Below are 14,338 nucleotides of genomic sequence, written 5' to 3' on the forward strand. Positions count from 1 at the left end.
GTCTACCCTGTATAGAACGACACATCAACCTCGTCAATCACTCGCTATCCCGTCCTTGGGAGAATGCATGATCCCCTGGACAGTGCCCACCATGGTCCCCCCCATGCCCTCATTCTGCGCATCGCGACTCGCAAGCCCAAGCTTACTCCTCTGCATCACAAACAACGCCGCCGTCGGCGCGTCAAGACTATAATCGAGATGCGTATTAAAGATGAAATCACCCCCCTGGCAGATATTATCCCCCGTATGACACACAACGAGCAACTTTGTCGCATCGACCCCGTCAATCGCCTTCCCGCCGAGGGGGTCGCCAAACAGCACCACGCTCGAGAGCCGCGCGCGCTGGTCGGCCGGCAGCTGGGCCACGGCGAGGCGGGCGACCTGCGAGCCCTGGGAGTAACCCGATACCGTGAGCCGGGTGTCTGGGCAGGCGGAGAGTGTGCGGGAGGCGACTTGGGCGGCGAAGGCGGCGCCCGTGGCGGAGCCGCCTGCGAAGAAGCCGGGCGGGTCGGCGGGGTAGGAGTTTACGCCTTGGATTGCGATGGAGCCTGTTCCGTTCATGTAGGTGCGGAGGGCGTCGAAGAAGGGGGGGCCGGTGAGGAAGCCCACGTTGCCTTTGGGTGTTAGTTAAAGCCTCCTCTGTTGAATTTAGGGGGGGGGGGTAAACATACCAGGCTCATTGGTCCCCCTGGCGAACAGGACAGCCACGTCCGGACACGTCACGGCGCGGGTGGTGTTCCCGGCGAGAGGCAGCGGCATGCCCGTGGTGCCGTTGATGCCGAGGGCCATGTCGAGGTCATTCTGCGTGATGCCGTTCTCGGCCACCGTCTCCCTAAGGGCGCGGACGACGAGCAGCGTCGTGTTGACGACTTTGTCCACCAGGCCCGGCACGCGGTCGAGGACCTCAAAGGAGCCGGAGAGGAGGCTCGAGAGGTCTCTGTCGCGGTTGGGGTTTCCCTTGAGCTTTTGCGGTGTCGTTGGTGTTATTGGTATCGAGGGGATCGGTATCGTCAGCGCCGTGGTCTGCTGGTAGAGCAGGGCTGCTGAGAGGAGGGCGGATGACGGCCTCATCGCGCCCCTTTTTATTTTGTAAGTTCGTGCCAAGGAATATGAAGATGTTTCGTTTTTTGGTGTTTACCCAAGTGGTGATCGTTCGGGAGGTTGTCAACCGCAGAGCCGCAAAAGGTAACCTTTGGATTCGAATAAGGGACCTTTAGGTTGCCCAAAACCCAAAGGATTGTTAAAGGGAGGGGTTGTTCAGGGTATTTCAAAGCTTTGACATGTGCGTGGACAATATCCAAAACGTCCTTGGTGGTTGATGAGAGGTTGCGTCACACACATGGGATCATGTAAGTGAGCTCCTCCTCGACGACGTCGACGGGGGGGCCGACCCATTGCGTACACACAACCACACTCGCTTCAGATGACGCCGCCTCAGCCGGGGGAGGGGGCATTGTGAGAGAAAGTCGCAGACCATGACGGAATCTCCTTCACCACTAGGCTAGGCTCCCTCATCACCAAGAAGAAAATAACAAATGGCACACAGCCCCCCCGCCGTACAAAACGCAAAGGCGAAGACGTTTCACACACCATTCTCCTCCCCCCGCCGCTGCAGGCGACGGGGGGGGCTCACGGCGAGAAATGTGCCGCGGTGAAACCGTCTGATGTCCAAGATGTAAGATTCGATCTCCAATGACAGGGCAAAATGGATGCTTTCGCTCGGACTTTGTTTCCGTCATTTGAAGTATTTGAAAATCCCTCGCTCGGATGTAAGAGACGCTGAGGGAGCGTGAGGGAGTGATAGCCGTGGGCGCATAATTCCCAAGAACCCCCCCTTCGTTCCTCTCCTCATTGACCCGACGTCTGGCATCATGAAAGTCAGCGCATCCATCCTAGTGGTCCGACATCCTCGGTCTGGACTCACTCTGCCACTCTTACCTATATCATCTACCTTCCATTTAGTCTGATGTCTTCCCATCATCCGTGCCTCCCAACCTCATCAAGTCCGTGTCCCCAACCGTGTGGTCTTGGTCTACACCTTAATAAACACAGCCAAGACCGCAAAAACCACCTTGCGCTTTCGCACTCGGGAAAGACAGACGGGCGGGAGGACGGGAGGGCGGAGCGCTGCGAGACCCCGTCGGGGAGAAGAGATCTCGAAGAAGGCGCGGAGAAGCTGTGATCGGTGAATGAATGCATGTAGGACCCGGCGATGGCCTCCGTGAGTTACTCCAGCCTCTCGGGGACGTCGCTGACCACATGGGGTTGAATCCTCCAAGATGCTGTCGGGAGGATGTTGGATTTCCCAAGTGTGAGCCGCATGATTGATGAGTATCTAGTCATCAAGGTGTGAGCAAGCTTCCACACAAGACACCCGGTCTCTCGGGGACTCTCCTGCGACTCGGTCCTCAACACCATACATTCCCAGCGAGATAATCCGGCACACACCAAGATGAGTAAGTAGTATGTCTTTCTTAAATATCTCGATATAAATATTGCCTTCCTCGGCATCACCCAAAAGCCAAAAACACCGTACGTCTATGATAAAGCCCGTTTCCCATCCCATAGAACAAAAGCTCCCTCAGTGACCCCCAAACCCATATAACCCGGGGCTAAATAAGTAAGCACACCAAAATCGGTGTCATGAATATGTACAAGAGATGCATGAAGTGATGAACCACCTACTCCGGTCGACCACCAAAAGGCATCTCGCCCTGATCCTGATCATGACCCTGTCCCTGACCCCGTCCCTGGTTCTGTACACCCAAAGACCGCAACCGCTGCGAAAGCAGCCCCTCCGCAGCACCCCCAGGACTCCCACCACGCCCAGACGACGGCGCAAACGCGTTGCCGCCGTACCCGACGTCCCCCTTACTCAGCTTCTCGTACCTCGCAACCTGCGCGTCCCCCCACCCGTCCTTGGTCGTCGGTCTACTCGCCTGCTCCGACTGCGGCGAGAGGATGCCGGGTGTGGTAGTGCTCGTCGTGTTCGTGGTATCGCTCACGTCGCTCCCCAGACGAGCGCGCCCCCGTCCCGGGACGGAAAGCGCAAACGGCACCGCTTCCACAGGCTGCGTATTCCCGCCAAAGCTAAATGGCGACGGCGACGACTGCTGCTGACCGTACCCCGCGGCCTGCGGCGACTGCGAGAACCCGTCCGATGTACACCCACCCTCCACGGCGTAGGGATACGCAGACGGAACCAAGGGGAACCCGGCACTCCGCCTCCGAGACGCCTTTTCTGCCGCGAGCGTCGCCGCGGGTCCGCTGTGGCTGCTCGACATGGGCGGGTGCATCACGCGGATGGGCTTGTACGGCGTGAACCGCGGCTCCGGGTTCGTCGTCTCGTTGCGGAGTTTCTCTTTGCCGTCGGGGACGCGGTTGGCGAAGACGATCCGGACGCTCTTGTAGAGGTAGAAGCGCCCCTTGGACGGGCAGCAGATGTGGAGGTGCACGAGGTACCGCAGGATGGGGCGGTCGGCGGCGGCGGCGGCGGCTGCGGCTGCCTCCTCCAACCCGGGCGTGTTCGTCTCCATGATGGGACCCGCCGAGTAGCTTCGCTGCCGGATAAACGTCTTGGTCCCGGGTTCCATGCCGGCGAGGTCGTAGGGCACCAGAAACAGCTTCACCGCCGTCTTGTTGGGGTTCTTGATGATGATTTGGATCTGGCCCTTTTCGGGGATGCGATAGCTCCCGCCAGGCGGCGCTCTCGGGGATGCCGATCTCCGTCTGGCCCGCTGCGCGGCTCGGCGCGCCTCACGATCCGAGGACCCGTCCGCCGCCAGCGCGGGCCCGTCCGCCATGAGAACGTCGTCTTCCGCGATTCGTTTCTCGACGTACCTGCTCTGCATCTTTCTCTTGGACCGCTGCCCTTCTTCGGGGTTGGGTAGACCGTTTTCCAGGTCAATCTGGCCGACGTACGGACTCGGCCCGTCTTCTGACCGCACACGCCCTTGTGAAGCTCCCCCGTAGCTGTAGAACACGGCGGGGAACGGCAGGGTCACATGGGCGGGGCACCTCAGACTAGACTTACATTTGCCCAGCCCCAGCACGCCAATTTGCGCGAGAAAGTCGAGCGGCTTCGACGGCGTCGTGGACATGCGGCCGCGGAGGATGCTCTCCTCGTACGACCCGACCATGGAAGCGTGCTGCAAGGGGGACGTGTCCGAGTTGAACGACGGCCGCCTGGGTCTCAGAAACGCCGCTGGCGTCTGCGGCGAGGAGCCCCCAGGGAGCGGCACCTGCGGGATCGACGTGAGGGAGCGCCGCGGCTGGTGTGCCTGGTACGGCAATGCCGCTGAGCCGCGGTGCGAGGACTGTCTGTGAATCGCAGCATGGCCAGGCGAGGGGAACGCAAAGGGAGACGATGTGACCGAGTTCAGGGTGTGTCGGCGCGAGGGGCCCACGAAGCTTGGGGATCCCGGGGTAATTGCGATGCTGTTTAGCGGCGCAGACAGGTCGATTTGGTCGTTGCTCTCGGACTGGACCAGCGGGCTCGTCGGCGGCTTGTACACGAAGCTGGATGAGAAGGAGGAGGACAAGGAGGACGGGACGGATCGGTAGTCGTCATTCGTCGCCGGAAACGGCAACCTCGTCTCGAACTGAAACGGGGAAAAGTCCCGCGGTGGTGACGTTGCGAGCCATGAATTGCGCGAAGCCAAGAACTTGTTGGTTGCGCCGTGCGTCTCCTGCTCTTGCGCCGTCTGTTGCTTTTCGTGCTGCGACCGCGGCCTCGGCTGATGGTCCTCTGTGAAATCGCCGCTGTGCAGAGCAGACCGCGGCCTCTGTATGCTCAACCCCTCGCGCAACCGCTCATCCTCCTCTCGCGAGCCGTCGGCGGCTGCTCTGTCCGGGGTGATGCTCGCGGGCGGTAGGAGACTAGACGAGCTCGAGGGCGGCCGGGGGCTCTGCGGCGTGCTCGGGCGGGGCAGGTTGTTGAAGAGCGACTCGAGCTTGGTAATGTTGTGAGCCACAAGATCGTTCCTGGGGGATGCTACGCGACGGTTCGGAATCCACGTCGGACTCTCCCCGCGCTTCAGCCGCTCAATCAGCTCGGCCCTGTCAGAGGTGACGGCGGCGGTGGCGGCGTCGGCGTCGGTGTCGGTCTCGGGTGTTGACGGCCTCGTCGGGCTTTCGACAATGGGGCCTTCGCATAGCTCGGTTCGTATGCTCTCTTCGGAGAGTCTTCTCATCGGCGACGGTCGGTGTTGGGGTATGGGTGGATGTGGTGTTTCTGGCGCCGCGGCCGTGGTGGTCTCGGCTACGGACGGACGGCGATGGTGGTGATGTTCGAGATCGTCCTGGAAGATGGGCATGGTTTGATCAAGGTCTGAACCACAGCACGGCTGTGGCCCAGATCTGGAGTCGGGTTCGCAATGTTGGCGGCGGTCGAGAGGAAGCCGATCATGCCTCCCGTGTTGTCTGCTCTGCTGTTCTTGTTGGTTTGTAGTTTGTATGGAGCCAAAGGTGGTGCGTCTTTGTCGGGTGATTTTGGATTCGCGGTGTTAGTCACCGGGTTAATTATTCTTTAACAAACGGGCCCCCGGTAGGACGTCATAAGTAGCACCGCTTCGGCCCCAGTGACACTTCCGATTTCGCTCCCTGTCCCTGGCCTTGATGGATACACGACGGTAAGGTAGGTTTCTGAGTCAAGCAAGGGCACCGGTGCTTCCGGCGTGCTTCACTGGCGTCGTACGAGAAATGAGGCTGTCTAAGAAGAGAGACAGAACCACCGCTAATGAAGGTAGGACAAGAAGGTAAAAGTATTCTGTACAGACACAGACAGAGAATGAAGAGGTTGGAGTTGCGGTCAGTGACATGCAATGCAATCCGTCCAAGTGCAGCTACACCACCTGAATACTACCCAAGTACAGGCCACAGGGGACCTAAGCACCCAAGGTACCTAGTTTGGAGGGAACACGCAGCTGTCGTTCGTCGGGGCTGGCAGAGGGCGGGCCCCAGCACACCAGTGCAGTGCAGCAGGGCCGCCGGCGTGCTAAGGCAGTTCAGGTTAGGGCCCGGGGTACTCTGGTCAGCTGCCCCGAGTCCCCAACTTTAGCGAGCAACGGCCATCCTCGTTCTGCTTCTCTGCCTGGTGAGAGATTCACTCCATCATGGGCCATGGCTTGAGTTTCCTAGACCGATATGCCGACCCTTGCTTCATGCATCCCGCCAGAGGAAAACCCACCCAGGACCAACATCTTCCCTTATTGACCCCTTATCCGTCGTCAGATCCACCCTTGTCTGCGCTGGCACTTGACCCGGCGTCGTCCCACCCGCGCGATGCCGTTCGTGTTTGTGTTGGTGTCCTGCCATGTTTTGTTGTCCATGCCCGACATCCGCCGTAGCCATGGAAAAAGGATAATAGAAAAACTTTTTTCAATGATTCTTGACCATGGTACGAGGCACAGACGATGGAAAGACAGTTTCCAGTAAACGCAGAGCAAAAAGAGGAGTGATAGAGAGGGGAAACATCGTTCTCGTTACAATGCCGGCCAACAATGTTCCTCATTTCAAGAGCTGAAACAGTAGGCAAAGTCTTGATTCTTGAAATCAGCGCCTTGACTCTATGCGTCTGCATACATGAATTCAGCTCATGGGTTTACTTTACGTTCCCGCTTTCGCACCCTAGCAAGCATACATCCCAGGCTGAGCCCAAAGCCCCGACATCCTGGAGTTCGTCACCCTTCACATCAGAGTCGATGGACCTCAGTAAGTCTGAGATGGTAAGAGCAATATTCTGAGCGGAGAGCAATACCCAGTGATCAAATAAACAGCAGAGGATGGCCCTTTATCTAGTTCAGCATGAATCACTCAAGACATCACGTACGCCAACGACCGCAACATCACTTACGGGCACTTACCATGAATACATCACGTATACAACACAAACCTCATTGGGGGTATCAAATCTTTGGTATCAATTCTAGCGGTAACGTGCCGCTTCGGCCCTCTACTCAACACCCCAGTCATCATCATCCGCCACATCATAGTCCATCTCCCGCTGCTGTTCCGGCTGCTGCTCCACCAGGTCACGTGCCGTCGACGACCCGTTAGGTGCGGCGTTGCCCATGGCCATATCATGGTCAGACGCGCCCTGGGTCTTTGACGACGCACTATTCTCGACAGCCTTGACGGGCGCTAGGGGTGTGGCGACCCACGACAGCTCGAGTTGACCATCAATACTCGGGACCTCCTGCTTGGGGAGACCGTAAAAGAACTTCTCGGCCGTCTTGCGGTCCTTAAAAGTGACTTCGGTCTTGGACGGGGTGGTGTTGATCTCTGTGAATTCACCGACGGCGAGAAGGTACTGCCGAAGCACCTCGTCCTTCTCAGACGAAGTAAAATCCACGCCCGTGACGGACACAGTCCGGGGCCGGTTGTCGAGCGAGTACGCGGCGTACGCAGCGTGGACGTCGCCTCTGTACCCACCGCCGCGGTATGATCCCCTTCCTCGAGGAGCGAAGCCACGGCCACGCGGGACAAAGCCGCCTCTGCCGCGACCACGGCCGCGAGAGCTCGCATGCCACGCCGGCTCATCTGTCGCGCTCGGGTCGAGGCCGAGGAGCTTAGCCTCGTCTTCGAGAGCCGCGAGTTGCGCGCGAAGGGCCGAGTTCAACGAGCCCTCTTCCCCATTCTCCCCTCCATCGCCATTCTTCGAGGCTAGCTTGGCTTGAAGCTTCTGCTGTACCTCGCGGTGCTGGGCGAGCAGTTCGCGTTGCCGCTGCTCCAGTTCCTGGCGTTGCTTGTCTAGCTCGGCCTTCTTTTGCATCTTTTCATCGTGCTGCCGCTGGGCCTCTTCTTGTTTCTTCATAAACTCCTCCAGATCAATCTCGGGCTCGGCGTCTTGGCCTTCGCCGTTGGCAGCAGCACGTGCAGCAGCCTGCTCGCTCTCTTCGACGAACCAAAAGACTCGTACGAAGCGGTTGTCAAAGATGACCTTGGGAGACCGGTATGCCGCATTGGCAGAATCCCACGTGTCATACGTGACGGTTGCAAGCCGCTTGTGAGGCTGCAGTGTGACCTCTTGAATGTTGCCAAACTCAGAGAAGAACTTGCGAACAGCCTCCTCAGATAAGTGCTCCTCGGGGATGTTCTCCACGACAATGGTCGTCTTTGTTGTATCCTCGACGGGACCCTCAGCGGAGAAGGAGGCTCTGTTCTGACGCCGTTTGCCTCTAGTAGCACGGCGATTCTTGCGACCCTCCCGACTGGATCTCTCAGCGTTGAATGCCTCCATGAGCTGCTGCATTTGTTGAAAGTTTTGCGACATCATCATGGCCGCGTCTCGGGGATCAAAGTCTGTGCCATTGTGTCAGTTTGAGTCTTGTACAACATTTTGAATGACAAAAGTGGTAGAGAGTTGTGTAGCTTTCAGTAGTCAACCTTATAATTTTTTGTAAAAGTCATCGCATAAATGCTCGGATGGAATACTCATCATGCTACGGGGGATGTGTGATAGACAAACGTATATGAACTCACCCTCGAATTTAGGCACACTGGGACCGCTGGGCGGCAACCAGATGGGCTCGACGCCGTGGTCATACTGGCACGAGTTTCCGCGAGCGCAGTATCCCTTGGTCGCGAAGTCGCGGCATTTCTGCCTGTTTCTTCGTGGGCCTTGAGGCGGGGCGCCCTGAGGGTAGGCCGGCGGCATTGGAGGCATCCCGCGCCAATTCTGGGGTCCAGTCGGAGCACCCCGCGGGAAATTTGGGTCGTACGGCGCTGCCGTGGCCGACAGCTGGAACGAGCCATCCGCAGGGAACGGCTGCGCAGCGTACCCTCCCGCACCCGAGGCGGTCGAGTCCCATTGACCCCGACGAGGCTGCTTGTACGCGCGCTCCTCGAAGTCTGCATCCCTATCGCCCGACGCGCCGCTCTCATTGAATGAGCGCTTTCGCGAACCACCCTGAGACGGCAAATCCGAGGCCGCCGCGTGATCGTCTGCCTCTATTCGTTTCTTGGGCGCGGGAGGCGCGCCTGGGAGAAACGACTTGTACTCGATGACGCGGAACAACTCGTCAACAAACTCGGGCGCGGTGTCTGTGGTTTGATTCATCAGCAAGAGCTGTAGCAGACGCGTCGTCAATGCGCACTGTGACTGGACTAACCTGTGTTGAGGAACTGCGGCAATTCGCTTTCGCATGCCGCACGAATGTGCGCAGCGTCGCCTTCCTGCGAGGCGAGAAGAGCAAGGACATAGTCGGCCAAGATGTCTGTCTCTGTATCCGATCTGCAGAGAGCAATTGTCAGCAAGAGCAATTGAATGACGAGAGGTTACCGGGGAGACAAACACTTCAGGCAGCTTGCTCAGGAGCCACGTCCTGAGCAAGGGCGCATCCTCCTCTGCTAGAAACATTGTCGTTGCAGTGCGAGTCGCGCCAGACCATGGGGTTCAAGAATGAGAAAAGAAGTTGACGTATCAATAAGTCTGATACTCAAGTAATGTATGAACAGGTTGGAGTCATTGTTGTTGCTCGGCGGAAAGCCACGCGAACAAACAAAAATTTGCCCAGTGGTGGGAGAGGTTGTTGAGAGAAGGAGCTTTGTCGGAACGAGGCTGAAAGCTTTTATTTGCACAGCTCGCTAATCCGACCCACTTTAAACCTAAGTGGAATCCGTGCCCGGGTCGGCGTCGCTGCGGCTGTCCGCTGCGGATGCCCGCTGCAGATTCGGAGTCCTTGCCTTGGAACACTTATATCAGATATTCAAGTTTTTGAAGCTTATGCTCAGGCGCCACATAATCACCACAATCACGACAGTGTTTACATATTGAACTTTGTCTTCATTCGAGACTACGCGAAAGCTATGGAAAGAACGGGGTCATAATTTTTGATATCATCCACCAAACCCAGTTCGTCATAAATGCCCAAAAAGGCACAACGCCATTTTCTATTAACCCGTGAGAAAGGCGTTTACAACTTGTCGTAGTACTGCAACTGGTTAGCATCATTCAGTCATGGGGGGTTATACGAAAAACTCACGTTCTCAACACCGGGAACCTCAACCTTGAGACCCTTGCGCTTACGCATCTCCTGGACGATCTGGCCGACCTTGGAGGTGCCGTCGAGAGGAGAGCCACCGGGCAAGGGCTGCCAGTGGTCAAAGACGGACTGGGGGAAGGCCTGTCCGGAGGTGGCCTGGCGCAAGTCACTGTTGAAGCCGAAGGACTCCATGACGGGCAGGTAGGCCTTGATGGTGAACAGAGGGGTACCGGGGCGCTGCTCCTCACCGAAGACGTGTCCACGTCTGCGGGTGAGGACACCGTAGACACCACCCATGGCCTGCTCGGGAACCTGGATCTCGACCAAGAAGACGGGCTCGAGAAGAGCGGGCTCGGCGAGAAGGGCGGCGGCGTACAGGACACGGCGGGAGGTGGGGATGATCTGGCCACCACCACGGTGAATGGCATCGGCGTGGAGGGTGACATCCATGATGTTCCAGCGGACGGAACGCATGGGCTCCTCGGCAACGGGACCCTCGCGGGTGGCCCACTGGAAACCAGAGACGACGGAGTCCTTGATTTCGTTGAGGTACTGGACGGCCTTGGTCTGGTCGACGAGCAAGTTGGCGCCAGTGGTGTCGGGACCGAAAGTCCAGATCTTACGGGCGTCAGTGACATCCCAGCCGAAGTCGTCAGCGAGGACACGGGCGCGGGCCTTGAAATCGTCACGGGGGCTGATCTTGCCGGCCTCGATCTCCTTGGAGAGCTCCTCGTCAATGGGCTCAGCAATCATGTAGATACGGTTGTGCTTGTTGGGCGACTTGGAGAGAGCGGTGATGCTGGACTTGCCAACAACGGTCTCACGGTACTGGACGACGGGGTCGGAGATGATGAGGGGAACACCGGCGTGGTCGTTCATGAGATCGTTCAGGCAAATCTCCAAGTGGAGCTCACCGGCACCGGCGACAATGTGCTCACCAGACTCGGAGGTCATGGTCAGGACACAGGGGTCGGACTTGGAGAGACGCTTGAGACCCTCGACGAGCTTGGGGAGATCCTGGGCATTCTTGACCTGGACGGAGCGCTGGACGACGGGGGAGACGGAGAACTTCATGACCTTGAGGTTGTGGGCGGTGTCGGAGGTGGTGAGAGTACCAGACTTGAGGAGGAACTGGTCAATACCAACGAGACCGACAATGTTACCGGCAGGCATGTCGTCGATGGCCTCGACCTTGCCACCCATCATGAGGACGGTACGCTGGATAGCCTTGATGAAGAGGTCCTCCTTCTTGCCGGGGGTGTAGTTGGGGCCCTGGATGCGGACCTTGATACCGGACTTGACGGTACCGGCAAAGACACGACCGAAGGCGTAGAAGCGACCCTTGTCGGAGGTGGGAACCATCTTGGAGACGTAGAGCATGAGGGGACCCTTGGCATCGCAGTCGCGGATGGCAATGGCGGCCTCATCGTCGGGGGGACCCTCGTACAGAGTCTCGGCACGGTACTTCTGGGCGGTGACGGGGGAGGGAAGGTGGAGAATCATCATCTCGAGAAGGGCGTCGGCGGCGGGGAGGAAAGTGCGCATGACGGCCTTGAGGAGCTGCTTGCCCTCCTTCTCGCGGTCCTCAACGGGGAGCTTGAGGTCGAGCTTCTGGAGAAGAGTGGCGACCTCCTCCTTCTTGAAGTTCATGACGGCGGAGAAGATCTTGAAGATGGGGTCCAAGATGAACTGGTTGAAGGCACGCTCGAGCTGCTTGCCCTCGTGGGAGCTCTTGGTAGTCCACTTCTTGGTGTGGGGGTTGAAGTAGTTGTCGCCCCAGAGACGCTCCATCATCTTGTTGCGGTCGACACCAAACTTCTTGGCGTAGCGAACGGCGAACTGGCGGATGGTGAAGGCCCAGCCGTGAAGACCGGAACCGAAGGCGATGGTACCCTTGTCGGGGTAGACCTGGACGTCACCGAGCGACTTGTCAAAGTAGGTGGAGATGATGACGTTGACGGACTCAATGGTACGGGAGAAGGACTGGTACAGATCCTCCTTGGAGACCTGAAGCTCGAGAAGAGCACGGTCGACCTTGTTGATGATGACGACGGGCTTGATGCGCTCACCGAGGGCCTGACGCAGGACAGTCTCGGTCTGGACGCAGACACCCTCGACGGTGTCGACGACGACGAGAGCACCGTCGGTGACACGGAGAGCAGCAGTGACTTCGGAAGAGAAATCAACGTGACCGGGGGAGTCGATCAGGTTGATGAGGAAGTCGGTGCCGTCGGTCTTCTGGCCAACAATGTCCTTGACATCGTCGGGGTCGACGTTGTGGTACAGAGAGATGGCGGTAGACTTGATGGTAATACCACGCTCCTGCTCGTCGGCACGGGTATCCGTGGCTCTCGCATCTCCGGCCTTGGCGGTGGAGATGATACCGGCCTTGGAGAGAAGGGAGTCGGTGAGGGTGGACTTTCCGTGATCGACGTGGGCAATGACGGACATGTTACGGACGTTGGTGGGCTTGTCCATGAGCCCACGGATCTCCTCGACGGTGAAGCTGTGGTGAGAGCCATGGTTAGTATCTTTTGGGTTGAGTGGGAGCTTAACTCCGAAGGGGAAGAGGGGAGAGAAAGGTCAAAGTGAGGTGAGGTGAGGTGAGGGGCGGGGTAGAGGCGATCGCTCAGCAAAGCATCGGGGAAAGAAAGCTTCGCAGCAGTGCAAGCATTGCTCCATGGTGATGATGAGTAGACATCTCATGATGCGGAAGCAGGTGTTGTCGATGTTGTTTGTGCTCGGAATAGAAGGAATGTGTTGTGGTGAATGGGACTTACTTGACCATCTTGACGGCGGTGGCTCAGCGAGCTCTTTGAAATTTGTGTAGAGTCGAAGTTGGGCGAAGCGGGGTTGAAGAATCTGCCCCGCGCTCACAGAGTGCTGAATCCTTTTCTCTGCTTGAGAGAAGAAGGAAGACAGATGAAGATGTGAGGGATGCCTCGAAAGGTTGAAAAGTCGACGGTTCCAGGAAACGACAGGGGAACTGATGAGCTCCTCTACCGATTCTTTTATCGTCGAAAAGGTGAATGGGATGGAGGGGGGGGAGGGTAGGAAAAGGGAAAAGGTGGGAGGGGGAAGGAATGGAAAAAAAAGGGAACCGGTGCGTCCCTCGCCTTGCCTTGGCCGTGTGAGGCAGGCGTTGCCCCGAAGGTGAAAAAAAAAAAAAAAGTTAGTGACTGGCCCGCCGGATGGGAAAAAATGGGTTAGGTGGGGCACCAGCAAAAGAAGTGTGAGAGAAAAAAAAACCCCGCCACTCGCGAGGTCCCTCCTTCCTGGTTTTTTCGCCCTTCCCCTCTCCAACCATAGCAGCTGCAAAGCATTTTGGGCAGGCACGGCACACACTTTGGAGGGGCTGTTTGGGTGCCCCTCTTTCTACGCACTGTAAGGTACCTTGGTCCATCCAATTATCCTCTCGTCGACCACTTAATTATTATTCGCAGACTGGCAGCCTCTTTTCTCAGTACCAATCGTGGCGCCACTCATCTCACTGCCTGTCATGTCTGCAGTGACTTATCTTTTGCTTCCTTACCCAAGGCAAGGTACCGGGTGCCACAGCAACAGCCTTCCCCGTCAGCACATTACACTATCTGTCTTGCTCCGGCCTCCGGATCTCGAGTTCCTGGGCACCTCGCCCGGTCTGTGCAAGGAGGGGCAGCATGCCTTCCCTTATGCGAGAAAGGGCAGTAACCCTCCCCTCCCGCACCAGAACCTCACCACCACCCAAGGTACCTTATGTAAGGTAGGTACGTAGTACATCGAGCCCAGACAACCCCCGCCGAATCGTCTCAACTGCTACCATTCGAGCTGTTGCTGGACGCACATTTGACACACGTCTTGTTTGAATTAGACAAAGCTCCTGTTGCTCGGGCACACGCAGCTAGCTATCCAAGACTCTTTGATCGAGGAAACCTTAGCTAAGCATGCCAAGGTACCTTCCGTAAAATGCAAGAGAGAAGACCAAAGCTCTCTCCCTGCTTATCTAAACAATCAGAACTACCCACCCCGCCCTCGCTTGGCTTCATGTTTCCACCGTGCACCGCACTGTACCTAAAACAGCCCACCCCGGTGCACCGCAAAGGTGGTGAGATCAACGATCACCACTACAACCCGCCGCCCATGGCTGCGAATTGGGCTCCTCTGGCTCTGGCACCCAATGACGGAGCCGGCGTTGACCATGAATACTCCCCTTCAAAGCTTACTCTGCCATGCCTTACAGTTACACCTCTGCCCGCAGTAAGAGAATTATCCGGGGTGACCACGAACGGGAGATCTGAGACCCGGCCGGGCTGGCTGATGCTTAGATTCTCGGTCAGCCTAATCGAGACGCCGTGATGTGCCCACACCGGCCGGAG

The 14,338-nt window shown here is 57.8% G+C and overlaps 4 protein-coding genes across 4 annotated transcripts; all 4 read right to left on the minus strand.

Moving 5' to 3' along the window:
* Positions 1-33: 33 nt before the first annotated feature.
* Positions 34-1,071, minus strand: BDP55DRAFT_555822 (cutinase; the record flags this gene model as incomplete). Its single annotated transcript, XM_060569528.1, has 2 exons — positions 34-614; positions 672-1,071. The coding sequence occupies 2 exons, from the start codon at positions 1,069-1,071 to the stop codon at positions 34-36; spliced, it is 981 nt and encodes a 326-aa protein (XP_060427773.1).
* Positions 1,072-2,747: 1,676 nt separating this feature from the next.
* BDP55DRAFT_527532 (uncharacterized protein) lies at positions 2,748-5,315 on the minus strand (the record flags this gene model as incomplete). The annotated part of the gene is made up of 1 exon (XM_060567821.1): positions 2,748-5,315. A coding segment is annotated over one exon (2,568 nt), but the record flags the coding sequence as incomplete, so codon positions are not given.
* Positions 5,316-6,952: 1,637 nt separating this feature from the next.
* On the minus strand, positions 6,953-9,358 carry BDP55DRAFT_695180 (uncharacterized protein; the record flags this gene model as incomplete). The annotated part of the gene is made up of 4 exons (XM_060577437.1): positions 6,953-8,301; positions 8,482-9,042; positions 9,111-9,232; positions 9,294-9,358. The coding sequence occupies 4 exons, from the start codon at positions 9,356-9,358 to the stop codon at positions 6,953-6,955; spliced, it is 2,097 nt and encodes a 698-aa protein (XP_060427775.1).
* A 405-nt stretch (positions 9,359-9,763) lies between these two features.
* On the minus strand, positions 9,764-13,116 carry BDP55DRAFT_669184 (translation elongation factor aEF-2). The gene is made up of 2 exons (XM_060575278.1): positions 12,764-13,116; positions 9,764-12,489 (listed from the first exon to the last, which is right to left on the minus strand). Exons 1-2 carry the CDS (start codon positions 12,769-12,771, stop codon positions 9,957-9,959), a joined length of 2,541 nt encoding a protein of 846 aa, XP_060427776.1. The 5' UTR covers positions 12,772-13,116; the 3' UTR covers positions 9,764-9,956.
* Between the last annotated feature and the right edge of the window lie 1,222 nt (positions 13,117-14,338).

This window comes from Colletotrichum godetiae (genome assembly GCF_030913485.1).
Source record: "Colletotrichum godetiae strain CBS 193.32 chromosome Unknown BDP55scaffold_29, whole genome shotgun sequence".
Lineage (NCBI taxonomy): Eukaryota > Fungi > Ascomycota > Sordariomycetes > Glomerellales > Glomerellaceae > Colletotrichum > Colletotrichum godetiae.